This window comes from Heterocephalus glaber, unplaced genomic scaffold, assembly GCF_053883595.1.
Source record: "Heterocephalus glaber isolate CG9 unplaced genomic scaffold, H.glaber_assembly_v1.0 deba00000546, whole genome shotgun sequence".
Classification (NCBI taxonomy): Eukaryota; Metazoa; Chordata; class Mammalia; order Rodentia; family Bathyergidae; genus Heterocephalus; species Heterocephalus glaber.
In genome coordinates this window covers 6,741,075-6,767,324 of record NW_028258147.1, presented here as the reverse complement: position 1 = coordinate 6,767,324, position 26,250 = coordinate 6,741,075, and the positions used below count along the sequence as shown (strand labels likewise).

Here is a 26,250-nt window from a genome sequence, read left to right as displayed (position 1 = left end):
AGAGCGTTTCCCAGTCCAGGCAGAGCATAGATGATACATGGATACCACATGCACCTACACACCCCTCTTATTAGTGTGCAAGTGTAACACCTGTTGGTGAACAGAAATGACAACAGACACATGGGTGGAAAAGGACAGAGGGACGCAGGATGGGATCACAGTAACAAGCAAGTGACCCCTTTGGTGCCCCGAGGTCATGAGACAGTTAACTCACCAAGAGTGTGTACTGAATGCCCCACCGACTTGGAAGGACAAGTAGATGGCAGCGTCACTGAGCTTCGGGCCATAAATACTCAAGGATACCTGGGCTCAAGAGAGCATGGTCAGTGCTTTATCATGAGGTCCTAACACTCAGTGAGGAGGCAGGGGCTGCTGCGGGGAACCAGCCTCTGCCATGCCTTGGTCTTTTGGGAGACAGCAGCACTAACACCACTGCACCGCAGCCAGCCTCCCTCTGTCAACAAGCGACTCCCCAAAAATGATTTCAGAGATTTCCAACGGAGAGAATGAGTCCACAGGAGGCAGGAGGAGAGGATCAGGAGAAGCTTCAGAGGAGCAGACTTGGCTGCAGGGGCCCTCCTAGGCATCGTGCAGGTTGCTATTGCTCAGGAGCACCTTCTGCCCGGGCTTGAAGGCTGGCATCCCTAGGTAGGGGCAGCTGGCGCAGCGGAATGTATCGCCCAAGTAGCAATTTCTGCAGGCTGACTTGGGCTGTGAGCTCTTCTGGGCCTCTGACTTCTCCTTCTCCAGTTCTTCTGCAAGGCCACAGGTGCAGTTCTTGCAGGGCTTCCTCTTTTTCCCCTCTCCGCAGGAAGCAGCCCGCAGGGAAGCAGGATCAGGCTTTTTCAAATCTGGATCCAGCAGCTCATCTGAGTCAATGAGATCCATGCTATCATCCTCTGTGTCATTGGCTGAGAGGGTCCGGAGCTTAGCAGCAGCAGGATCCACAGCAGGTTTCACTGAAGGAGATGCCTTCTTGGTGATGGAAAGTTTGAGCTGACTAGAAGAACCCACTTCAAAGTTGGGCTTTTTGCCTGTGATCTGAACAGACAGCAGACTGTCGCTGTTGTAACTCAGGTGTTCCTGGGCAGACTGCATCTCCTCAGGGCTCAAGAGGTCCCTCTGCAGCTCTTTCACTTCCACAAGACCAGACAGAGTCAGGGCTGAACACAATTTAGATGCCGTCTTCACTTTGCTATTGTTAGCTACAACTGTCTCTACTGGTTCTTTCAGAAAAAGGCACCTGCCAGGCCGAAGGATCCGGGCCATCTCTGCCAAAACCTCAGGACTATGCAGAGTAGTGCTTCCTGGGATTACCCCCGACAAAATAATGTCGAAGCTGGATTCCTTGTGGGCAGACTGCAGCAGCTGGTTGATGTTTTCCACAGATACTCAGTCCTCACTGCCAGTTAACCCTTGCAGTTTATCCACCAGATCTTTCAGGGCTTCCACAGGGCCTGACTTATCCCAGATCACTGCCACCAGCTGGCCTGCTGAGACCCCAAACTCTGCCATTCCTGCAGTGTTGACAAGCCTAAAAGCTCCGGTCCTCAGGCTGTCTCCCGGCCTCGCTGTAGCCACCTTCTCCGACCTTTTTTAATATTTTTACTTTGAGACAGGATCTCACTAACCCATTAAGCTATTCAGACAGGGCTCAAACTTGTGATTATCTTGCCCCAGCCTCCCAGAGTTCTGGGACTAGAAGCATGCACCACCACGCCTGGCTTTAAATTCTTATAATATATACTAGAAGGAAATACCCTCTCAAAAGCTTAAGGAGGGGCTGGGTATTTAGCTCAGTGGTGCTGCTGCCTGCCTTGCAAGCACAAGGTCCCAAGTTCGATCCCTAGTACCCCCCCCCCCCCAAAAAAAAGCTTAAGGAGGTGTGGAGACAGGATCATATTAAAAATATTTTTAATAGGATTATATAAGGAACATCATAGGAAATGTAGCTTTTAATGCAACTTGGAATGGAGATGCTGCCTTATTTGACAATTCTCAAGTTGTAAAATATTAGAATTAAAGAATCTCCTTTTGTAAATAAGGAACTGTGATCCACAGCATGAGACATAGTGTGTTAATGACAGAAATGAGGCTATAGTTCAGTTCTCTTCCAGTTTTTCTCTTGTTTTTGTCCATCTCATTTTTCTAGATATCAGCTCCTCTGGTCTGTGCATATGTAGATTAGATATGGAGACAGATTATAGCTTTCAGATCTGCTCACAATCCTATTCCTCACCTAGACTTTCTGATTCTATATGGAAGTTCTCAGCCCCTCCCTGACTGAATAAAAGGCCAAATGAGACTTTCTAGCTGCCTCCCTGATCTAAGCTTGGTCTCCAAGAGCAGATGAAATAAAGGTATACTTTTCCTTTGGCAACCCCTTTTCAAGTTACCTCAGTTACCTGAAGAATTTCTGTCTTACAGGGCTCTGTGGACTGCCCAACTCTGGAATTTGAGTATGGAGATACAGATGGGCATGCAGCAGAATTATCAGGTATGAAGAAGATGGATTGGAGGAAAGTGGAGGAATAGCCAGGAAGGGGCCTATGATCTCCTCTGGCATCTTCTCTGGTCTCAGCAGGTGGCTGTTGAATGAAGGCTTTTCTTCACGATCCTTTTTGCTCTCTGCCCACCAGTGGTCAATATCTTTTTGTTTGTTTTCATATTTCCTTCTGTAAATTCTTCCTTGGCTCTAATATTATTTATTCTGTCACTCTACTGCTCTTTCCTGCCTACCCTTTATTTTCTTTTAGTATATTCTGAGGTCAGTTTTCTTTTCACCTTCTCCCTATTACTCACCTCTCTCTTCTTCCTTCACCAATGTCTTTGCACGCCCATTCTTTCTGTCACCTTCTTTTTATCCCATCCTATCTTTCTGTCCTTTTTCTCCTCTACCTCCATCTTTCCCCTTCTCCTGACAACTACCCCTTATTAAAATCTCAGCAATGTCTGAGGAAAACTCTATAGACAATTAGGCAGCTAAACAAGGCTGGACATGTCACCTGCATCAGTCATAGTGGATGTTTGTGAGTCAGGGATAACTGATCTCATTTGTCTTTCCATTCTGGGCCCCTCTCTTTGTCTTGATTTTTAGCTTAGGGTAAATGTGATTCAAGGCCTCCATGTTACACGTGCTATGACTGATAGTTATTAATAAACGACTTTTGGATGGAGATGGTATGAAAGTTAAATATTCTGTCACATGGAAGTGACACTTTGAGACATGCTTTTTCAGAGAAAAAAGACACTTTTTTTAAAAAGTTCTTGTGAATAAGCACAGGGAATAAATTTTGTGATGAGTGACAGAGAAATAGAAAGCTAAGCTGAATCATGAACAAAAGATTAGAATCCAGAATATGAATATAAATGGATCTGAGGCATAGCTTACTAGTAAAGTACTTGCCTAACCTGAATGAGGACATTCCAACCCTCAGTACCACACACATACATACATACATACATACATACAAGAGAGTCAACTTCATTAATAAATGGGGGAAAGCAAATTAAAATAACAAGATATTATTTCCCAGTCATCTGATTGCAAAACTTCAAAGACTGGAGTTGGTGAGAGTTTAGAGAAATGAGCACTTTTCTACACTGCTATGTATAGCAGTATGGGGGAGCAGAGTATAAAATTGGAAAGCAGTTAGGTAATGTCTAATAACATTGAAGATGTGCACATATTATGACCAAGTAATTCTCCTCCTAGATGTACACTCTGGAGAACCTCCACTTGAACACAAGAAAATGTACAAAGATGTTTATTATGCCCTTGTTTATAATTGTGAAAAACTGAAAACAACCTAAAATGCCCGCAGTAGGGGAATGGATAAATTGTAGTGTATTAGTATAGTAAGTTAGTGTATAGCCATTAATATAATTGACCTAAATCAACATGCTTCTATATCGATAATGCCAAAAGTAAAATCAATGACAAAAGAATTTATGCAATATGATACTGTTTAGATAAAAACTTTTTTTTCCCTGGTACCGGGGATCGAACTCAGGATCTTGCACTTGTGAGGCAGGCAGCGGAACCACTGAGCTAAATCCCTGGCCCAAAACTTTTTTTTTTAAGCAAAACATTTGTACGTTTTAGGTATACATAATGATACCATTCATCATAGGGAATTTGGGTAAAAACTTTAAAAACTAATATTATATGGGCCAGGGTTTTAGCTCAGTGGTTTCACCACCTGCTACGCAAGCATAAGGACCCGAGTTCAATCCCCGGTACCAAAAAAAAAAGAAAAAGAAAAACTAATATTATGTGCTGTTTATAGACACATACATACATAGTAGAAGTATAAAAATGGGCATGTGAAGAATACACCAATTTCATTATAGTGGTTACTTCTAGAGAAGGGAGTAAGTTAGACTTGGGTATTGTCTGAAACAAATATGACAGATACTGTGTTAGCATTTCTTTAATCTGGGTAAAAGACACATGGATGTCTTAAATGTATTCTCTTTATATGAAATTTCATTGTCTAAAATCAAAAAATAAGAACAAGGCAAAAAGTTCAATACCTAAAGCCCTTGCTCACTTTTTTCTCCTCTAAGTACTAACCAGGCCTAACCCTGCTTAGTTTCAAAGATCAGACCGGATCTGGTATGTTCAGTGTGGTATGGCCATAGACAGGTTTTGCAGCTGGACTTTTGCAGCTGGACTTCTGGTGGACTGACTTGTCTCTGTCTGTCTTCTCCCCCCGGCCCTGATACTACTGGGAATTGAACCCAGGGCCTCTGGTATGCTACACAAGCACTCGACCACTGAGCTACATATTTCTCTCTCTCTCTCTCTCTCTCTCTCTCTCTCTCTATATATATATATATATATATATATATATATTTTTTTTTTTTTTTTTTTGTACCGAAGATCGAACTCAGGTCCTTGCGCTTGTGCAGCAGGCGGCGAAACCGCTGAGCTAAATCCCCTGCCCTCTCTCTTTATATTTTGAGACAGGATCTTTCTGAGTTACCCAGGCTGAACTCTTAACTTGCCATCCTTCTGCTTTACCCTCCCCAGTAGCGGAGATTACAGTCAGGTACCATGCACCACACTTGGCTAGTGGTGCTCTACTTTTTTTTTTTTTTAATAGTGGGGATCAAACTCAGGACCTTGTGCTTGTGAGGCAGGCATGGTGCCACTGAGCTAAATCCCTGGCCCTACTCTTAAAAATATATATTAAGGACTGGGGGTGTAGCTCAATGGTAGAGTGATAGAGTGCTTAACTAACATGCGTGAGGTCCTGAGTTCCATCCCCAGTACCACTATTTTAAAAAAAGGAAGAATTTTTCCAGGTGCTGTGGCACATGCCTTATAGTCCCAGATACTTGGGAGGTTAAAGTAGGAGGAAACCCAGGAGTTCAAAACTGGCTTAAGCAATATAGACTCTGGCTCAAAAAATAAATATAGAAATTATATTTACCACATTTATCACTATGAACTGAAGTATTTAAAATTCAGAGTTAGGGTTTTCTTCTGGTCACTTCCAGATTCTGGAACTGGGCTCAAAAACTCTGGCTCCCAGACCAGGTGTTCTTCAGCCACTAGACAGCTGTCTGGAATGAAAGTTAATTTCTCTTCCTTTGTGAATTATCTCCAACTAGGAAGAATAGAGATTTTGAGGAAATCTGTTCTATCACCTATTAACTTTTCAATTTCAGTTCTTTATCTTCTGTAAGATGAGGGTACAGTAGAATGTTCTGGATTTGGAGGGGGCATTTTTATTCTCAAACCTGCATTTTGTATTTAGAGTCTATTGTCAATGAAGTTAAGAGTTTTCTGGGCACAAGCAGCCCTTTAGCAACCATGGCTGCTTTCTACATCATTTGATGCTGCCTCTGCCCAGGTGGCTGTGGGCAGGAACATAAACTTCCATACCCTTCGAGGAAACTCAGCAGGGAGAGAGTGAACTGCTTCCTTCAATGCTAAAGAGCAATCTAGTGTGTATTTTTGCAGCCTTTCCGTTGGCTTCCTGAATAGCATGCATATATTACCTCTAAATTTCAGGAGCTGTGTTTTCCTCTTTCCTAGAGATAGAAGAGTTCCAGTCTGAGGTAACAGAGCAGAATGGGTTACAGATATGAGAAACAGGAGTGATAACATTAAGCCCTCTGCTCCAACCTTCCTCCTGGCCCTCACCAAATGTCGAGAGCTGCCTTCTCTGCTGCAGCAGCCAGCTGGCAGGAGGAGGACAGGTTTATGGTTTAATCACCCAGGGACACAAATGGCTATTTTTAAGTGCTCTGAAAGGGAGGAAGCTGGCTCTGGATTGAATTGGACATAGGAATGTGTTGGAAGCTTCAGCTCTTGTATGCAACCCTTTCCACCCCAGGCTACTACTAGGGGTCTCCTGAATGACTTTGTTCTTTCTTGCCACAGAATTGTACAGCTACACTGAGAACTTGGAATTCACTGCTAACAGGAGGTGCTTTGAAGAAGATTTCAAGACTCAAGGTGATCCCAGATCCTTGCTCATAGAGATATGCTTTCTCCCTCCATAATGTCCCAGTCTGATCCAGTAAAAGGCCAACAAAGTATGATCCTCCATGGCCATATTCGCTTTCCTTCTTCTGCATGTGATATGGGGTTCTCTGATCTCAAGTGGAGAGGGCTTGGGGTGATAGCAAGAGAAATCTGAGCTGAGCCTCTTTCCCTGGTGTAAAGGGCCAAAAGGCAGAAAAATGGGGCTGAGGATTTATCTCAGTGGTTCTGCCACCTGCCCCAAAAGTGCAAGGACTGGAGTTCGATCCCCAGTACCAAAAAAAAAAAAAAAGGCAGAAGAATGGTGAGGCTAGGCTGGGCTAATGCCTGCTGCTTCATGGAACCCGAGTCCTTGAAATGAATGTTTAACCCCTGCTCCTAATCCTGGCCCGCTCTCAGTAGCAATTTTATGTGCCCACACTGTGATACCCTCAGATTTCCATTTCCTTATTTGATCAATGGCAATTCACTACTAAGTTCAACAAATGTGTGGCGAATATCTGTTGTGTCAGAGATGCGGGAAGCAGAGATGAAGGTAAATTTGTAGCTTCTTACAAAGGTTATAGTCTGGTAGCAATAGGGAGATATGCACATCACAAAGCTAGCTAAGGGCAAGAGGAAAATGTGAAGGGTCATAGAAAAGTAAAGAAAGTATATCAGGAACAGAGCTTTCAGCTGAGGCATTAGTGTGGAAGAGGTTATTTTGTATTGTGCCTGCCAGGTGACCAGGATGTGGATGGAGACAGGAATTCTGAGGAAAGGCAGCGAGAGGACAGAATAAGCTGGTATGGAGAATAGAAGGAATGTTGAATATGAAGCTACAGAGTAAGTTCAGGCCAGAATATTTTGGATCTTTTTACCTCTCCTTATTCTTTCTCAGCTAAATAAAGGAAGCTTTGGGTTGAGGGTCCTCGGTTTGATCCTCAGCACTGTAAAAAAATTTTAAAATAAGGAAATCTTTTTTTTTTTGGTACTACAAATTGAACCCAGGACCTTCTAAGCCACAGCTCAGCCATTTATATATGTATATGTGTGTGTATGTGTGTGTGTGTGTGTGTGTGTGTGTGTGTGTATATATATATATATATATTTTTTTTTTGGTACCAGGGATCGAACTTGGGTCCTTGCTCTTGTGCAGCAGGCGGCGAAACCACTGAGCTAAATCCCCAGCCCTCCTATATTTTTTTATTTTGAGACAGGATCTCACGAAGTTGCCCAGGCCAGGCTCAAACTTTTGATCCTCCTGCCTTAGCCTCCCAGAGTGCTGGGATTATAGGCATGTGCTACCATGCCTGGCTAGGAAATCGTTTGGAGAAAAGTATTTATTGAGGGCTGAGATCAATGGTAGATATGATATTAGGAGTCTTTCCAGGAAGAGGTGGCAGTAGCCAACATTAGATATACATGGCCTTCTATCCCTAGTGCAAGGCAAGGAATGGCTGGAATTGGAAGAAGATGCCCAAAAGGCCTATGTGATGGGACTCCTGGACCGGCTGGAGGTGGTTAGTAGGGAGCAGCGCCTGAAGGTGGCCCGAGCTGTTCTCTACCTGGCCCAAGGTGAGTTACTACACTTGCCAGCTTGAGAGGGGTAGAGACTGGGAAGGGAAGTGAGAGGAGACAGGCTGTTCCATGATAGCAAGGTTCCCTGCCCCTCAAGGACACATCTAATGTAAAAAAAAAAAAAAGAAAGATAGTATTAACTGAGTACAAAAAAAAAAGGGACACATCTAATGTGCTAGCAGCAATCTATGCTTATGAGGAAGAAAAAGAGATAGAGTCAGATACTGTTCTGAATCCCTTGGGTCCTACCTTTATCTTAGGCATGCCAGGATTTTTTTTTTTTTTTTTTTGTACCAGGGATTGAACTTGGAACCTTGCGCTTGCGAGGTAGGTGGTAGCACCACTGAGCTAAATCTCTAGCCCAGGATTTGTTTTGTTTTGTTGTGTTGTGTTTTTTTGAGACAGGGTTTCGCTGTGTAGTTCCGGATGTCCTTGAATTCACTATGTAGCCCAGGCTGGCCTTGAACTCATGCCAATCCTCTGCCTCAGACTCTCGAGTGCTGGGACTACAGGCGTGCGCCACCAGGATTTCTTATGGAGATTTTTTTCCTCTAACCTGGGATACAGGCATATATGTGAAGATTAGCAAGAAAGTCAGTGTGATCAGAGATGAAGCTGTATTGTCAGCTGAGCATGGAGAACTCTTTCATCAGCAGTGAGCTAGCCTCCACACTGAGGGGAGATAGGGTTGTGTCATTGACTCACATAAGGCCCTTCTGCATGGTTTTTAATTGGCATTTTAAAGGTTCAAGCCAAAAGAGCAGCAGGAGGGGATGCTGTGAGTAATTTGGAGATGATCACAACTAAATAAGATTAGTTGGGGATGGCTTCCCAGAAGAGACCTATTAGCCAGGTGTTAGAAAGCAAAATTACATGGGCTAACAGGAGAAGTGAAAATATATCCTGACATCATAAACAGGAGGATTGTTGGCAAACCAACTAGCTGGGAGCTAAAAAATTATAAAAGAAAAAAATAAATGGAGAAGAGATAGAGTAGACATTGGGTGAAAGGAAGACTACAGAAAATAAGGTGATGCCACCCCTATCTCTTGGATCTGGTACCCTGGCTGACTTCCAGTTGCCAGTACTAAGGTCTTTTTGTACAGGGGCTTTCTCTGCAGCCCACAAAGGGTAATCAGGAAGTGTAGAGAATTAATGTACTCCCTGAGTCCCGCAGTCCTCATAAAATGACTAGCAAGAGTGAATTGATAAATAGCCTGAATATCTCACCCCTCTGGGTAGGGTAACTAAGTTGTGTATTTTATATCATTTGTACAGCTTCCCCTTGGGATTGAACTCTTGATTGCCATGTTTTCCCTATCTTACTTTACTACTTCTCCACTGATGAATTCCCAAATAAACTACTTGTACTTGAATCCTTACTTATTTCAGAATCTACTTTTGGGGGACCCCAAACTTAAGACAGGCCATTAAAGAATACATTGGACCTAACCCTAGTGACTACCCTCCTTTCTCCTCATCTCATTGAAGGGAGTGCTCAGAGATACTGCCCTATCTCTCCCAGCCTAATTGTTGGGCATGGTCTTAGAGGAAAGTCTTAAGATCATGGGGCAAGGTGGAAAGACTGAATTCCTGCCCTCCTCAACTCCTCTGGCAACTGTCTGGTCCTTTAGGCACTTTTGGGGAATGTGATTCAGAGGTCGATGTGCTACACTGGTCCAGGTACAACTGCTTCCTGCTCTATCAGATGGGGACGTTCTCGGCCTTCCTGGAGCTACTCCACATGGAAATCGAGTGAGAAGTCTTAGGGGAGGCCTGACCTAGGCAACCCTCTTCCTTGAAGGGCCTCATGTTCTATGTTGGTTTCCTCCATAGAGACCCTTGGGGAGCTGGGTCTATGCGCACCTCAGCTCAGTGACAGTTCCCTTCCATCCAGCCAAGTCTCCTGATATCCTGTCCTCCTCCCTGAGGTTGGGTTCAGCAGCAGCTTCTGTTCTAATTATAGCTTCAGTCCTAGGCTTCAGGGGCCTGTCATTGTTGGGTTCCTTTTTTTATCCAAGTCCCCTCATAGCTTAGCCTAACTCTGGAATCCATAAAGGAAACTAAGCTACTTTCATAAGCATGACCCAAGAAAGCAAGAATAATTCCTATCATTGTACACAGATCTTTCGCTCATGGGTTATAGATCAAGAGGTAGCCTCACCTGCTGCTACTACAGTGACCCCTCATTTTATCTCATTCTTTTCACCCAGGAATTTTAGATAGGGTGAAATCTACTTACTGATCATCAGGTATTGCTTTGCATCTGTTTTATGTCTAGCACAGTACTGGGCATAGTGGGGATCACAAGAGGAATGGAAAGCACAGACTCTGTCCTTGCCTGTCTTCACCACAGATGAGAGTTTACTGAGGTGGCAAAGGAATTCTCTATGGGCTCCTTTACCATAAAGCAATTTCATTAGTTGCTACATAGCCAGGCAATGGCAGATGTTCATGTTTGTGTGTATGTTAGGTGGGAGAAAAGAGGCTCTGAGGGTTCCCATTCTCTCCTTCCTCCCCATGGCAGCAATAGTCAGGCCTGTAGCAGTGCCCTTCGGAAACCAGCTGTCTCCATTGCTGATAGCACGGAGCTCCGGTGAGTAGGGCTGACTAAGGGCTCAGGAGGGGGCTGATTAGCACTGGGTTACCCTTTCCTCAAATCCCAGACCACTAGGATGTTGCCCTCTATCTAATCTCACTGGTTTGGGCTCCCACTGAGATCATCCCTGAGGTCTATGCTACTAGCTGGGCTGGGAACCTCTTGTGACACTTTTGTAACCTCAGGGTATTGCTGAGTGTTGTGTACCTAATGGTGGAAAATATCCGCTTGGAGCGAGAGACAGACCCCTGTGGATGGAGGACAGCCCGGGAGACCTTCCGAACTGAACTGAGTAAGAAGTGTGGCACTTGAGAAGGTGGGGATAGCATGCTAATGGTGGAGGGAAAGCACAAGATCTGCCTAGGAGAAAAAGATAGTCCTTTTTTTCCTTTTTAAAAAAGTTAACATCCTTTTTTTAGGAGATATTGCGTGGCAGGCACAAGGGTTGGGCTATGAGCTAGGGCCTGTATCTTACAAGCTAGGACCAATCATAAAACTTTTCTATGCTTTGGTTTCCTTGGTTACAAATGAGGATAGCCATCCCTCTCCCATTCCATCACAAAATACCACACCAAAAAATGAGTTAAATCACCTTGAAAATTGAGCTGTGTTCAAATGTAAATCGGTGTGGTCATTTAAGAGGAATAATATATGAAGGCCTACTGGATTTTTAAAATATATTGATTGATGTGGCAAAGGGAACTGTGGTCCACAAAATACCTTGAGTGCCTTAGCTAAAAAGCACCATCTTCATTCCTATTACTTCTAGTTTGGTGTCCACACCCAAAGCATCACCTAAGCTCTGAGAGCCAAGCCATTTTACCTCAATAGCCTCCTTTTCTGCCTTTGAGGGGCTTTGCTCTGGGCGCTTACTAAGCCTCATTTTTCAGGACCAGCTACTCTAAATTTCTTCAGGGGAGCTGAGTGCCTTTCTCAGTGTGTCCAGACTCAGGGATGCAGAAGCAGGGTTTTGACTACTTCACCCTCACTTTCTCAGTTGCCTCTCTTTACACCCTCAGGCTTCTCCATGCATAATGAGGAGCCTTTTGCCCTTTTGCTCTTCTCTATGGTTACCAAGTTCTGCAGTGGCCTGGCCCCCCACTTTCCTATAAAGAAGGTCCTGCTTCTGCTCTGGAAGGTGGTCATGGTGAGTGGCTGAGCCTTCCTATTCCCATCTGATCAGATCAGCAACACCCCACCCCACCTCAGTTTTTTCTGTTCCAACTCCAAGAACTGATGGCAGGCAGCAGAATAGGGCAGCTGCTAGCCAGCCGGTGACAAAGTGGGGCAACAAGACCATGGGTCAGAGCAGGTTTCTCTCTTTGACAGGTGGGAGATGCTATTCCATGAGTCCAGGTGTCAGTGGCACCCTCCCCTGATAGAGCTGATGACTCATGGAAAGAACGCTGGCTGAAATTTAGATCTTCTGCTGATACTGAGGAATATTGGGCAACTCTGCCTCAGTTATCTAGCTATAAAATGTTAGGGTTAGTGCTTGTCCTCTTTCCATATAAAGAGTGGATTTGTTTTGTAAAAAAGAAAGTCAGCTGGATGTGGTGGTGCCTATAATCACAACACTTGGGAGGCTGGGGAGGAGGACCACCACAGGATTGAGGCCAGCCTGGGCTATACAGTGAGATCCTGTTTAAAACCCAAAAGTACATAGGACCAGGGATTTAGCTCAGTGGTGCCACCTGCCTCACAAGTGCAAGGTCCTGAGTTTGATCCCCAGTACCACAAAAAAAAAAATAACCAAAAGTACATACATACATACATAGTCCTTATAAATATTTAGTTACAGTTTTGTTACTTATTCAGCCTGATCCACCATCTCTGGTTGTACAACAAGCCCTCCAGGCCAGCCTCACAGGGGGAAACTGTCTTCATTGCAGAGGAAATTGAGTGACTCTGGGGGTTCATAGTATCTGGATGTGCCCCTTAAAAAGGGAGATCATTTCCTGTTTCGTTCAGTGGAGGCCTCACAAGTCCCTTTTCTAACTTGTGATGTTTCGAGCTCTGGGTCAGTAAATGAAAAATAGTTTATTTTGACCCCTAGTCCCTCAGCCTGGGATGGTATCCACATTTGCCCCTTCCTGGTCTTTTGCTTCCTTATTCCAGAGGGAATCTGAGAAGCCTAAAGGTCGGAGTTCTTTTTTCCTAGCCATGTTTCTCTACCTTGCTGTATCTGACTACCCTCCCTTCCTCATTCTTCTCTGCCCCTTTCCTTTTCCCTTTTAGTTTACCCTGGGTGGATTTGGGCATCTGCAAACTCTCAAAATACAGAAGCGGGCAGACTTGGGCCTGCCTCCCCTGGCGGAGGACAGTATCCAGGTGGTGAAGAGCATGCGTGCCGCCTCCCCGCCCTCTTACACTCTTGACTTGGGAGAGTCTCAGCTGGCGCCACCACCCTCCAAGCTACGAAGCCGCCGTGGTTCTCGAAGGGTATGGGCTAACACAGACTGGTATGACACTGGCTGAGCAAAAATCAAGATTTTAAGCTACTCAAGATATCATAGGAAAGGGAAGTAAACAAGTTGGCCTGTTCTGACCCAGGATGGTCCTGTGACCAGCCTGAAATCTTTGAACTGTGGTCCTTCAGCCTGACAGGCTCCTGAGCTGTCCTGATGGGACACTATGATATCACATGATATAGCCTTGTCTTCTTCAGGGTCATTGGTGTGAACATCTGAAAATCAGGGTAGAATCTTGGGAATGGGGCTCCCAGCAATTCCATGGCCCTAGGGTGTGACACTTTACCACTTTCCTGTCAGCAGGGTTTACTTTGAGCCACACTCATCTGGCCCAGGAACCACAAGCTTACGTTTAAAAGATAACTGCTTAAGGTTCTAGGTATAGGTTGCAGTTCTAAAAAAGTCAGAATAAGTAAAACTGAGATCTGGCCATGTTCCAGTGAACTCACTTGCCTGGCCTTACTGAGTTCACCAACTAAAGGTGACAAGACCAGACAGTCATGCTCAATAATCCAGTCTAGGGTGGGGGATTTGGCTCAGTGGCACGGCGTCTGCCTTGGAAGCGCCAGGTCCTGAGTTTGATCCCTGGTACCAAAAAAAAAAAAAATCCAGTCTACATTATATGCAGTGTGATTTTTAAACCATTTTTGTTTTGTTTTGTTTTATAAAGTAATGCTTACTCATTGTAGAAAATTTGGAACAAATACAAATATCTGATGAAGGGAGGAAAGAAAAATCACCCACAGTCTTAACAACCAGAAGCAGTGGCTGTTAACTTTTTGGCCTATTTCTGTCTAATCTGTTTTTCTTTCTGCAACAAGATTTAAAATTCAAAACTCGTTTCCCTTTGCCTAGCAGCAATCTTCTGTCCTCCTCTTCCTCAGTCAGCCAGCTGGCGTATGCTTGCAGAAGGCAAACTAATTGAATGTTCACCTAAACAGATCATAATTAGGAAGGAAAATGCTGACAAAAAAAAAGGCATCAGTGCTTTCTGAAACCTAAGTAACTATGGCTTTGGGATTATCTATGTTCTGTTCCCTGGCCATTGGCATGGTTGCCAGATTTCTACCTGTCCGAGGATTGGGACCACTGTGAGCTATAAAGTTGGGATGGGAAATGGGATAGTCTCACAGGATCTGGATTTTCAGACAAGGATGCCCAAGGTGAGATCTCTGCATACTTTCTTCCCCCCATCCCCAGCAACTTCTCACTAAGCAGGACAGCCTGGATATCTACAATGAAAGGGATCTCTTCAAAACTGAGGAGCCAGCCACAGAGGAGGAAGAGGAGTCTCCAGGAGATGGAGAACGTACCTTGGATGGAGAGTTAGACCTGCTAGAGCAGGACCCTCTGGTGCCACCTCCACCCTCACAGGCACCCATCTCTGCTGAGCGAGTAACCTTTCCCAAAGGTTTGCCCTGGGCCCCAAAAGTCAGGTAGGTTTAATAACAACTGAACCCCATGATAAAATACACTTTGTCTTCAGTGCTCATTAAGCTGGGCTGGCAGTCAAGTCCTGGGTTCAACATTCCCTCTGTTAACTGCTACCTTCCCCCATTCCTCCAGTCCATCATTTAGAGGAGCAGAAGTCCAGAAAAGTTTCTCTATTAAGGTTTGCTTTTCTTCCCTTCTCTATGGTTGGTCTCTCCATCATCCTCTCAGACAGAAGGACATTGAGCATTTCCTAGAAATGAGCAGGAACAAGTTCATCGGATTCACCCTGGGGCAGTAAGTGATTGGATGGTTAAAATAGGGTGTGAAGTAATTCTAGGAGGCCAGAGGAGCAGGTAGCTTGGAATGAGGAGTGTTGTCAAGTAGTTGTAGTGCAACTGAGAGCCACAGGGCCACAGTGACTACTTTGGGTTCTTTCCATGGAATTTTTTCCTTGAGTTCCTTCCAATATCCTCAAAGAACTTTTGTTTTTGAGGCAAGAATAGGATCTTGAGGAACAAGTTACTTCCTTTTAGGCCTCAGTTTCCTCATAAGAATGTTAGATTAGATAAAAAAGAGACATGACCAGAACAGATCCAGTCTTCTTCCATTTTTCTATCCTCATGAATTCTACCCTCTAGCCTTTATAAATTGTAGAAGGCTTTGTTATTTGGTTTTCACTGTCAAAAGCTTCTTTGGGGCTAGGCATAGTGGTACACACTGTAATCCTAGCTACTGGGCAGGCTGAAGTGGGAGGATTGTGAGTTTGAGGCCAGTCTGGGCAATCACAGTGTCATTGGCCTACATACTCTTTTCAGTAGGAACCTATCACTCCCAGACCAAGTGAGTCTCCAAAGAGACTACAAATGTAATTTTCAGTAACACTTCAGTGTATCACTGTTATTTTTGTGTCTTGAAGCAAGATGGGGGACCTAGAGGCTTACAGAGGAAGGCCCAGGGTACCAGTTTTTAGATGCTCAAAGTGGTGTGGTCCCTGTGACTGCAGGGTGCATGGGTAATTTTTTTGCTCTTTTGAAGGTCATGATTGATGTTTCTGCCTTTCTCAGGGACACAGATACCTTGGTTGGATTGCCCAGACCCATCCATGAGAGTGTGAAGACCCTAAAGCAGGTGACCAGGGTGGGCTTCATGAATAGGGAGACATCAAGGCAAGTCAGGTTACTAGGGTCTTGGATACACTGAGTGGAGCTCCTCTACCAAACACATTGAGGACCTTCTGAATTTCCCCTGCAGGCCTGGGTTTTGACCAAATAGGAAAAATCAAGATAGCTGAAAAAGTTTTCCTTTGTTGCTCTCATTCTTTTTCCCTCTGTCCATCCTTTTATTTCTTGCTTCCCACTTCTTGCTTCCTTTGCTTTCACATCTCTCTGCCCATAGGTCCACTAATGTTCAAAGGCCTAGGATTGAGTGGAAGTCTGCTCCAAACCCATTGTGTGTGAGCACAGAGTGCAAAGACATTGCTCTGTGTATACGAACACATGCATCACAACTCTCAGCTAGTGGTTAGGGCAAAGTCCTTGGCTTTCCCTTGTACTTGGAAGGTAAATGCTTAGATATTTGCTGCTGTTCAACAAATGTGGAAACATATTACACAGCAGCACTGTTGAAGAAGTATTTTCCTTGATGCTGATGATGTAGAGGTGAATAAGACTCCTGCCTTCAAAGAGTTGATGTCTATTTGGGGTGAAAGATCCATAGCAGAACACTGCCTCATCAGGAAGTTGAGAGACTGGTCACACATGTGACTAAGACCCTTAGTCCTGTTGATGTCTTCTTATCTTTACCAGCACAAGTATATCTCCATCGCAGATGTTCAGATCAAGAATGAAGAGGAGCTGGAAAAATGCCCCATGTCTTTGGTGAGCCAGGAGGAAGGAAGAAGGAACTCTGTTTGCAGTGCCATCACAGATATGTGTGCATGCATTGATTCAATCCACTGGGCTCTTCCTGAGTGTCAGGCAAGACCAGTGCTTGATTTCATGCTATTTTAAAGCTGAGGAGGAAAGTAAACAAGGCTATCAGAGGATGGTAAATACAATGCAGAAATTTTATTTTTTTAAGCGGTAACAAAGTTTATTTGATGTATTTTTTAAAAAACCACTGGCTGCCGTGTAAAGATTGGACCAGAAAATAAGCACTGATCAATCTTGAAATAGTCAAGGTGACCTGGACTAAGGTAGTAATTGTAAAAATAGGGAAAAGTGGATGAATTTGAGTTATATTTTGGAGGTGTAACTGACAAGACTCAAAATTCAGTTGGATGTGGGCAAACGGGCAAAAAAGAATCTAAGTACTAGCTGCCAGCGTGGGGAGGAGTATGAGGAGTCTCACTTTGGTCCTACTGAGTTTTAGATGCTCAGTAGATATTCGTGCAGAGCTGCCAGGCAGTTAGATATGTAGGTCTCAAGTCCTCAGGAGAAGGCTGGCTTAAGGACATTTGGGAGTTGTTGATCTCCAGACAATGTTAAAGGTCACAGAAGTGCCTGAGAGAACCCAGCGGGGAATAAAGACAGGAGGATGGAACCTAGGACAAAGTGCTCGGGAACACAGTATATTGAGGATGGGATAAGTCAGGAAAGGAGCCAGAAAAGAAGAATAAGAAAAACACTCAGTAAAGTTAGAGGAAATACAGGAGACTGATGTAAAAGCTAAGCAAGTCTTTCAAGAAGAGAGTGATCAGCTGGGTCAGATGGCATTGATGGATAGCATGTGATAAGAATGCCCACTGGATTTGCAACATGAATATGTTGGTAAGAGCAACAGCAAGTGAAGTAGTAGGGCTGAAGGCCTAGTTGAAGTGTGTGGAGAAAGAATGTCAACAAGGAAGGTGGAAGATGAAGAGAGAAATGAGATGGTAGCTGAGGGAGGAGGATGTGGGGTCAAGGTAGGGTGACTTACAACTGAGAGTTAACAGAGCATTTCTATGTCCAACTCAGGAGAGGGGCTAATTACAGGGCTGATGGCATCCAGAGTGAAAGGGTGTGGGATCCTGAGCCCAAGTGGAGTGCCTTCCTCAAAGAATAGGGAGATCATCCTTTATGCCACTAGGCAGGCAGAGACTCTGGTAGAGAGAAATGGGGGTACCTGTCTGCTTCTGTTTCCTCCATAAAGTATGTGAGTCAGGGTCAGCAACTGTTGAGGGGTTGTGGGGCAAAGGAGTTAGTTTTGAGGTGAAGGAGGAATTTAGGGAATAGGTCTTTTAGGAAAACACACATGCCTGCATCACCAGGCTCTGCTGAATGCTCTTTTAAGACTTGTGTCTATGTAAGCAGCTGCTGAGTCTTGCTGAATAGAAGAGGCCCAGTTACTGTAAGGGACTGCATTGGCCAAAGGTGACAATGAGGTCTCATCAGCCTCTTGAACACCCCTGGCCCCTGCTTGGTTGGGGCTCATCAAGAAGACAGAGACAGCCAGGTGTGGTGGGACATGTCTGCAACTGCAGCAGCATTCTGGAAGGCTAAGGCAGGAGGACTGCAAATTTGAGCCCAGCTTGGACAACTAAATGGTTTAGCATGACCCTGTCTCAAAAAGAAAAGTAAAAAGGACTATGGATGTAGCTCAGTGCAAATGCCCAGAGTTTAATACCCAGTACTGGGGGCAGAGGGATGGAGGACAGAGACATTCTCATGTCCCCCATAGGGCCTGGTCAGAAAGGAGAAAATGATGTTGGCAGGGTTAATGGAGATGGGAAGAAAATAGTTTCTATTGACCTAAAAGCTTCCTTGCTAATACTCCTTCCTGTCCCTCTGGCCATAGGTTACCTCGTTTCCTAACTAACCCCCCCTATTGAGCCACCTACCTCTCTTTCATGGCTTTCAGAGAATTCTAGAGCTCTCTGTTGACCTCTGATTGACACCATGGGAAATGCCTCTGTGTTCCGGTGTCCCAGGTACACCTGTAGCCTGAGTTAAACCCATGTGTATAGCCAGGGTGGTCCTGTGCATGTGTCCAACAAAACAGTGGTTTGAGCTAACTTCTAGTTGAGAGTTCTAACTCCTGATCCAGTGATGTGAAAGAGTAATTCTGGATTAATTACAGATGATAGGAAAACTAGAAGCATAGATTATTGGGACTGGAAGAGGCCTCAGAGATAATCCAGACCATCCCTCTATCCTACTGAAGAGAAAACTAGGACTCAGAGAAGGAAGGTTACCCATCCAAGGTCATATACTAAGTCACTAACACAACTAGAATAGCAGCCTAGATCTGACCTGTAACTTAGTGTCTTTTCATACCATCCCTCACAACCGAGAAAATTAAGTCTTTGCTCACCTAAAAAGTGGCCTGGGGGCTGGGGATTTAGCTCAGTGGTTCCATTGCCTGCCTTGCAAGCACAAGGTCCTGAGTTCGATCCCTGGTACCAAAAAAAAAAAAAAAGTGGCCTGGACAAACTGTGTGTTTCCTGCCATAGGGAGAAGAAGTGGTACCAGAAACACCATGTGAAATCCTCTACCAGGGCATGCTGTATAGTCTCCCCCAGTACATGGTAAGGAGATGGGTGGGCAATAGCTGCCTTTCTCTGCTACGAGGAACAGGCAGCTAAGAGCCACTTCAGGCTGTACTGTCCAATGTTTGAGCTTATTTCCTGAGCTGTGAGCACTTGAGCAAAGCATTAGGAGGCCGAGCTTTCCTTAGGGCTCCTCTGAAGGTGCTCTTCTCCCTAGTCCTTTGGGAGGGGTAGAGAATAAAATGGGTTCTATATAGGATGCATTGGGGGCCCTTCTAGGTAAGTACCAGAGTTCTTTTGAGATCTGCTGTTGTCTGTCATGTCCTCTATAGTAGTGGTGTGGGACTAGTACCAGTGCTGATGGTCAGGGTCAGAGGAAGAAAAAAATGGGGAAAATTGGACTTCCCTCCCATCTTATTTGTATGTATTGCCCCTTCCATTCTGCTCCTTCCATCCTCCCCTTTGGAAAGAGCAATCTTGAAGCAAAACAGCCTATGAGCTCCTTCTGACCTCCTCCTTACCCTCACAGGACTGGGCACCTATTTGCACTTCTGGGTGCTGGAAAGATTTGGTCACTAATGGAAGAACTTAGAAAAAGGCTTTCAAATACTTTTCACTGGGCTAATGAAGTGTGGAAGAATCTCTGCTTCCCTAAGTGGGATGTACATTTAATCTGTTTCTACTTCTTAGATCGCTCTACTTAAGATTCTCCTGGCCGCGGCTCCCACCTCCAAGGCTAAAACAGACTCTATCAATATCCTGGCAGATGTCCTACCTGAGGAGATGCCGTGAGTGCTTCCACTGGGGCACTGCTGGATGCTAGTGTGTTGTCTGCAGGGCCTGTCCTTCTCACCAGCCCTTGTTAACACTTTTGGGGATTGTCTTCAGAGATCTCTCCTTTCCTACCACTACCCCTCTTTTCCCTGCAGAGGTCTCTACTGTGGTCTGTTTAGCTCAGAACCCAGGGTCTGGAGAGTGACCTCAGTAGTGACTGGCTCTCTGGGTATGTGGGTGGGCATTGCCAAGGGACGAATTTGCCAAAGAGATCAGTGGAGTTTTTGTCCAGGCAAGTTTGTAAGTGGGAACTCTAGAGGTTTCCCTAGCACAGAAGTTCAGATTTCCTAAGTTCTGACTCTTTGTGTACCTTATATCTGGCCCAAATACTTGGGTCCTCATAGGCCTCCCTCCAAGCCCACCCTCTCTACTGACAACTCCTCTCTCCATTGTAGCATCACTGTTCTCCAGAGCATGAAGCTGGGCATTGATGTGAACAGGCACAAGGAGATCATCGTAAAGAGTATCTCTGCTCTGCTCCTGCTGCTCCTCAAACACTTCAAACTCAACCATATCTACCAGGTGAGACTGCAGGAGCATTTCTCCACAGGCCTTGAGTGTCCTCCAGGCCCTAGGGGGGATGCAAGGGCCCTTGTAATTTCACTGAGCATCTTCCAGGCCTTTGTCTTCAGAAGATTCAGCTACTTGTTGTGTGAGCTTGGGGTGGGAATATGAAATGGGATGTGAAGAACTGTCTTAGAAAGGTACGGGTATCTGCGTGCTAGGTAAGTTGCCTAGGATTGTGAGTAGGAACTTTTAGAAATATGCCCAGTCAGTTTTTTTGTTGGTTTTTTTTTGGTTTTTTGGTACTAGGGATCGAACTCGGGTCCTTTCACTTGTGAGGCAGGCGGTGGAATAACTGAGCTAAATCCCTGGCCCTTGCCCAGTCAGTTTTGAAACATTGCCAAGTCAGAATTCAAACATTCTACCAAGCTGGGTGTGGTGGCACATTTCCATAGTCCCAGCACGCTAGGAGGCTGAGGCAGGAGGATCACAAATTTGGACCCAGCCTGGGAAATTGAGCAATTTAGTGAGACCCTGTCTCAAAATAAAATTTAAAATTAAAAAGTGTTTAGGGATATAGCTCAGTGTGAAGGCCCTGAGTTTAATCCCCAGTACTTCAAAAACAGAACAGAATTCCACCAAGAAAGAGGGGCATGTTGACTAAACTTTTTACATGAAGCATTCTTCTGACATTTCAGGTATAATTCTGAATAAAACATAATTCTGGTTCTTAAGGACCCTAGAGTCTTACAAAGGTTACAGGTATATAAATAGCCAATTGTAGAGCAATAAGTGCTGTGAGGCAGGTAAGCACTCGCTGCTATGGAAACACCTAATCCAACTTGAGGTGGAGAAGAAATGACTTCTAGCCTGAGACCTAAAGAAACAGATGTTAGCCAGGATATGAGATTTGACCTGGCTGAGGACAGGAAGCGATTCAAGCAGAAAAGCTAATATGTGACGGTCCAGACTGGAGAAAGCGGTACTTTTGGAAACTGTAATTAAATGTTGCTAGAATTGTGCCTGGAGCTATGGGGAAGGAGAAAGCCTGCAGCTGACACATGAAGCTGCAAGGGGTCAGCAGGGAGCCAATCTCAATATATGATAGTTATTGAGTACCTGTAATGTGCCTGGCACCCTGTTAAGCTTGTGAGGGGCCTCATTTAATTCTCTCAGCCCTGTGAGATAGGTTTTATTTTATCCCTGCTTTATGGATGAGGAAGCTAAGCTTAAGATAAATTGAGACTCTGCTTTGCTTTCCCACAATGTCATTGTTTGCCTTAAGGAGTTTAGACTGTAGGCATTACCAAAACATAGTGGCAGGATGGGGGTGAATGATGCTTCCTGTCTGTGGAGAGACCACAGGGAGGAGAGGAAGCCTATTCATTCCTGCCCAGAGGCTTTGCCCATTTTCCTCCTGTATCTACTGGCTATTTGTACTTCTTCTGAGAAGTGTCTGTTCATTTCGGCTGCCCATTTTTTGTTTGGGTCTTTTATTTTTGGGGGGGGTCTAATTTTTTTGAGTTCTTTATATATTCTAAATGTTAGTCCTCTGTGTGAGGAATAGCTAGCAAAAATTTTCTCCCATTTTTGTAGGTTATCTCTTCCCTCTATAGGTTGTTTCTTTTGCTGTGCAGAAGCTCTTTAATTTGATATGCAGCTATTTGTTGCTTGTCAGTATTATTCTTGTGCCAGCCCATTTTCCTCCTAAGGACTCAGAAACAGGTCTGATGCTAGAAGAGCAGGTCCTCAGGGTGCAGGGAGGCTCCTAGAGGGCCTGTGACCATGGTCCTGTGTGTCCAGAGTCTCTCCATGTTAGTACATTCAAAAAAATCTTTGGATGTGGTAAGATGTCCTGGTGCTCACACTTCTGATGTCTGCTGAGCAGCAGCAAGGCTGGGAGTAAGTAGTAGGGGAAAGTAGGAGGCCGTGTTCCCAGTGAACTGTGGATGTGTGACCATGGCTGCTTCTCTTAGTGGGTGGGATGTGGCTCTGTAGCCAGGCTGGTGTGTGGCTTGATGGGCCTTGCCATTGTGTGTCAATGTGGATGAATCCTGACAGGGCCTGACATGGCCCAAACTGAAGTTTCCCATTTTATAGTGAGTATGTATTGGCTCCTCTGTCTGAAGCTTGGAAAACACCCTGGTTGGTTTCCAGGGATAAACTATTGCACAAGCAGACTCCCCACCTCTAACTGCATCTTCAGGGGCAGACAGCAGCATAGCTTGCTGCTACAGCTACCTCTTGCTGATCATGCAGGGCTAGGGATTTTAAACACTTCACTTCTCTGCTTTTTAAAGCTTATGTCTGTATTGGCCCAGCTTTCTAGCTTCTTGAAGATAGACAATCTCTGGTGTTTTTCAGTGTGTCATGGGCAAAATCCAGTTTAACTCCATGACACTGCTTTTATGACCACTTACTTACCCCACTGGGTCTTCCCGGATACAAACCCTATCCTGACTCAAGAGAGCTGATGAAGTCCCCATGCTCTGGTGTTTATCTTATCAAAGAAAGACATCTTGGACTTCTCAGTAGTGTCTGTTGGCTGAAGGGCTCTTGTTCATTCATTGAGATACTGATATTCTACAGCCAGGTGTGGTGTGCACACCTGTAGTCCCAGCACTCAGGAGGCTGAGGCAGGAGGATCACCATGAGTTCAAGGCCAGCCTGAACTACACAGTGAGACCCTGTCTCAAAAAAAAAAAAATAAGGAAGAAATACTGATATTCTAAGTGCTAGGATAATGTGCAGCAGACAAGCTGGAGTCCACATGCTAGTGGTTGATTTGCTTACTGTGTGCTGACTCCATTCTGCCTGAGTGATGCAAGCAGTTGACTGGAGTGTGCTACACCTGTCGCTGCTGTGTCAATCACAGTTGAAACATTTAAGCCAAAGTTTTGGTATGGAAAGCAGATCCCTCAGGGAGCCTTCGTTTTCCTGTTGAGTTTAAGAACAAATCTCACCGCAATTCCTTCCATTTATTTGAATTTTTGTTTGCTTGTTTTGTTTTATTTTGAGACAGAGTCTTGCTATGTAGTTCAGGCTGGCTTTGAACCCATGGTGATCCTTCTGCCTCAATCTCCTGAGTGCTAGGATTACAGACATGGGCCACCATGCCCAGCTCCTTCTATTTATTTGGAGTGTGTTTTTATTTCTGGCTTGTTTTCTTTCAGGAGCATATAATGTACAATCTAAATCGATTATTCCCCTCCTTGTAGGATGGGCTAGCTGAAGATGAATGTCCTATTTCAGAGATAGGAAGACTGATAACACAAGTGGACAGTGGATATTCTTAGGAATGGATATTAGATTTGTCTCTCTCACTCTCTCTCTCTTTCTCTCTTTAATGTATACCCTCTATTTCCCCCCAAATAAGCAGCCCTTTCTGCTTTGATCTTTTAATTTAGTTTGAATATATATCACAACATTTGGTATTTGCCAACTGCATCCCGTTGATCCTAAAGTTCTTCAATCAAAATATCTTGTCCTACATTACTGCCAAAAACAGGTATGAACTCTAGATGGGTTTATTTCAATGGGCTACTTTTTAGTGATTGAGAAAATTACACATCTCTGCATCTGGTGTCCCTAGTCTCTCCTATGTTAAGAGCTGCCTCTGTTAAATTTAATTTTCTTGATGTGTTAGCTGATGAGGGTGTATGATTTGTCTTTTTGCAGAGATATTTGTATTGCAGTAGTTTGGGGTTTTTTTTCAGCATTGGCTATTGAACCCAGGGCCTCCTCACTGAGGTACATCCCCAACCCTTTTCTATTTTTGAGACAAGGTCTCACTAAGTCATAAATTGCCTAGGCTGGGCTCAAATGTGAGATCTTGCCTGAGTCTCCCAGAGTGCTGGGATTACAGGCATGCACCACCACAGCTGGGTAACTTTAATAGTTTTGAAACTGAAAAGTGCTATTACTTATAAAAATGAAGCCACAGTGATGAAATTTCTGTGATGAAAATCCTCTGGGAGAAGGACCCAGGAAATTTTGTTGTTGTGAAGCAATCAGCTTGTCTGGCCAGCTCTGATATCAATATAAATCATAAATTGGAATACTTGCAGTTACATTGCTTTGTAAATTATAAAATATTATACAAAATCTGACTAAAGGTAAACAGAGCTTTACTTAATTTGTAGTTAAAAAATAAGATATTTTCACATTCATTGTTTCATTTCATCTTATCAGCAGTGCTAAGAGATATAAATTTTATTCTCATTTTCCAATTAGAAGACAAATCCAAAGAGATTAATTGACTTGCTCAAGATTAACATCCTAATGAGACCTCTTAAGTACACATCAGAAGCAGGATCAGAACACAGGCTTTTGTGTGGATTTCCCAGCTAGGACTGGGAAATTGCTAAGTAGACCCTTGTTCCTTAGTTTGCTACTTCCATGAGAACTGTAAGCATGTTCTTTGGTAGAGTTTCCCAGAATTCCTTTACCAGAGGCCAAGCTACTAAAGTAAAAGTAAGAGGTTTGGTGTCGTACTTGGGGTGTCTGGAAAGGTAGGGGCAAGGAGATGTTATCTCACTAGTCTGTTAGTACTGCCTGAAATTCTACTGTGGAGAGGCAGCCTTGTATGTAGTTTAAACACACACACCCTCCACAGAGCCTGAAGCCATGAGACCTGAATTCCTGACCTGGATCTGCCATTTGCTAACTATAAGATGTAATCTCACAAAAACGCTTAATTTCTCTGAGCCACAGTATTTGCATCTTTAAAATGCCTCTAAGTATGTCATAGAGGTTTTTTTTTCTAGTGCTGGGGACTCACACAGGCTAATCAAGTGTGTGACCACTTAGCTATGTCCCCAGTGCCATAGAGCTTTTATAAACATTAGTTAAGATTAGTATGAGAGGCGGGCTGGGAATGTGGCTCAGTGACAGAGAGAAGCTAACCTACATGAGGCCCTGAGCTCCACCCCCACCACCCCTCCAAAAAAATTAGTATGAGAGTGCTTTAAGTACTTTACTTTGAAAGGAATCAGGGAGGCATTGGAGAAGGGGATTTTTTTCCTTACTATATGGAAACCGAGGCACTGTTTCTCCTAAAAATGATGCTCTAGACATGTTTGTTGGAATGCCAGGGAAAATGAAAGCATAGGTCAGGCATGTTGGTGCACACCTGTTAATTCCAGCTACTTGAGAGGCTGAAAGGGTCACAAACTTTTTTTTTCTGGTACCGGGGATCGAACTCAGGACCTTGTACTTGCCAGGCAGGTGAGATGCCACTGAGCTATATCCACAGCCCAAAGATCACAAATTTGCAGCCAACCTGGGCCACCTAAGCAGAGACTACCATCAGATAGATTAGATAGATAGATAGATAGATAGATAGTCAGTCAGTCAGAATGTGTCAGGGCCACAACTGCATGCAGGCACCTGTGTGTATCAGTCAACACTCTTGGTTATGTTATTCCGTTGTCTTAGTCACTTTCTTAATTGCTGAGACAAAAAACACCTGACACCTACAACTTAAAGGAGGAGAAGTTTATTTTAGCTCACAGTTTCAGAGGCAGGCTTAAACACAAAAATGGCATGGTGGAAAGCTGCTCACATCATGGTGGCTAGGAAGCAGAGAAGGGAGGAGCTGGGGTGAGAGATACACCCTCCAGGTCACAACCCCAGTAACACACTTCTTTTTTCTTTTTTCTTTTTTTTTTTTTTTGGTACCAGAGATCGAACTCAGGACCTTCCACTTGTGAGGCAGGTGGCAGAACCACTGAGCTAAATCCCCAGCCCCAGTAACACACGTCTTTCCACCAGATCCCACGTCCTAACAGCAAGTCAACTATATCACCCTCGTGATTCAGTCACCTCCCAAAAGCCCAGCCTATGCGTGCATGAGGCCTTTGAGAGATATTCTTGATCTAAACCATAA

At 44.4% G+C, this 26,250-nt stretch overlaps 1 protein-coding gene and 1 pseudogene across 1 annotated transcript in view; one reads left to right on the top strand and one right to left on the bottom strand.

Annotated features, from left to right (window-relative positions):
• Positions 1-26,250, top strand: part of Strip2 (striatin interacting protein 2) — a 47,727-nt gene that overhangs the window by 5,949 nt on the left and 15,528 nt on the right. Inside the window, exons 2-17 of the mRNA XM_004856354.3 lie at positions 2,428-2,497; positions 6,395-6,469; positions 7,919-8,053; positions 9,691-9,811; positions 10,584-10,652; positions 10,841-10,947; positions 11,675-11,802; positions 12,894-13,097; positions 14,327-14,562; positions 14,789-14,854; positions 15,625-15,688; positions 16,366-16,437; positions 18,990-19,064; positions 19,716-19,813; positions 20,255-20,381; positions 23,771-23,871. Of these exons, the coding sequence (XP_004856411.2) occupies positions 2,428-2,497; positions 6,395-6,469; positions 7,919-8,053; positions 9,691-9,811; positions 10,584-10,652; positions 10,841-10,947; positions 11,675-11,802; positions 12,894-13,097; positions 14,327-14,562; positions 14,789-14,854; positions 15,625-15,688; positions 16,366-16,437; positions 18,990-19,064; positions 19,716-19,813; positions 20,255-20,381; positions 23,771-23,871 (1,748 nt within the window). The remainder of the gene's footprint in view (positions 1-2,427; positions 2,498-6,394; positions 6,470-7,918; positions 8,054-9,690; positions 9,812-10,583; positions 10,653-10,840; positions 10,948-11,674; positions 11,803-12,893; positions 13,098-14,326; positions 14,563-14,788; positions 14,855-15,624; positions 15,689-16,365; positions 16,438-18,989; positions 19,065-19,715; positions 19,814-20,254; positions 20,382-23,770; positions 23,872-26,250) is intronic.
• Positions 565-1,610, bottom strand: LOC101706529 (anamorsin pseudogene; annotated as a pseudogene).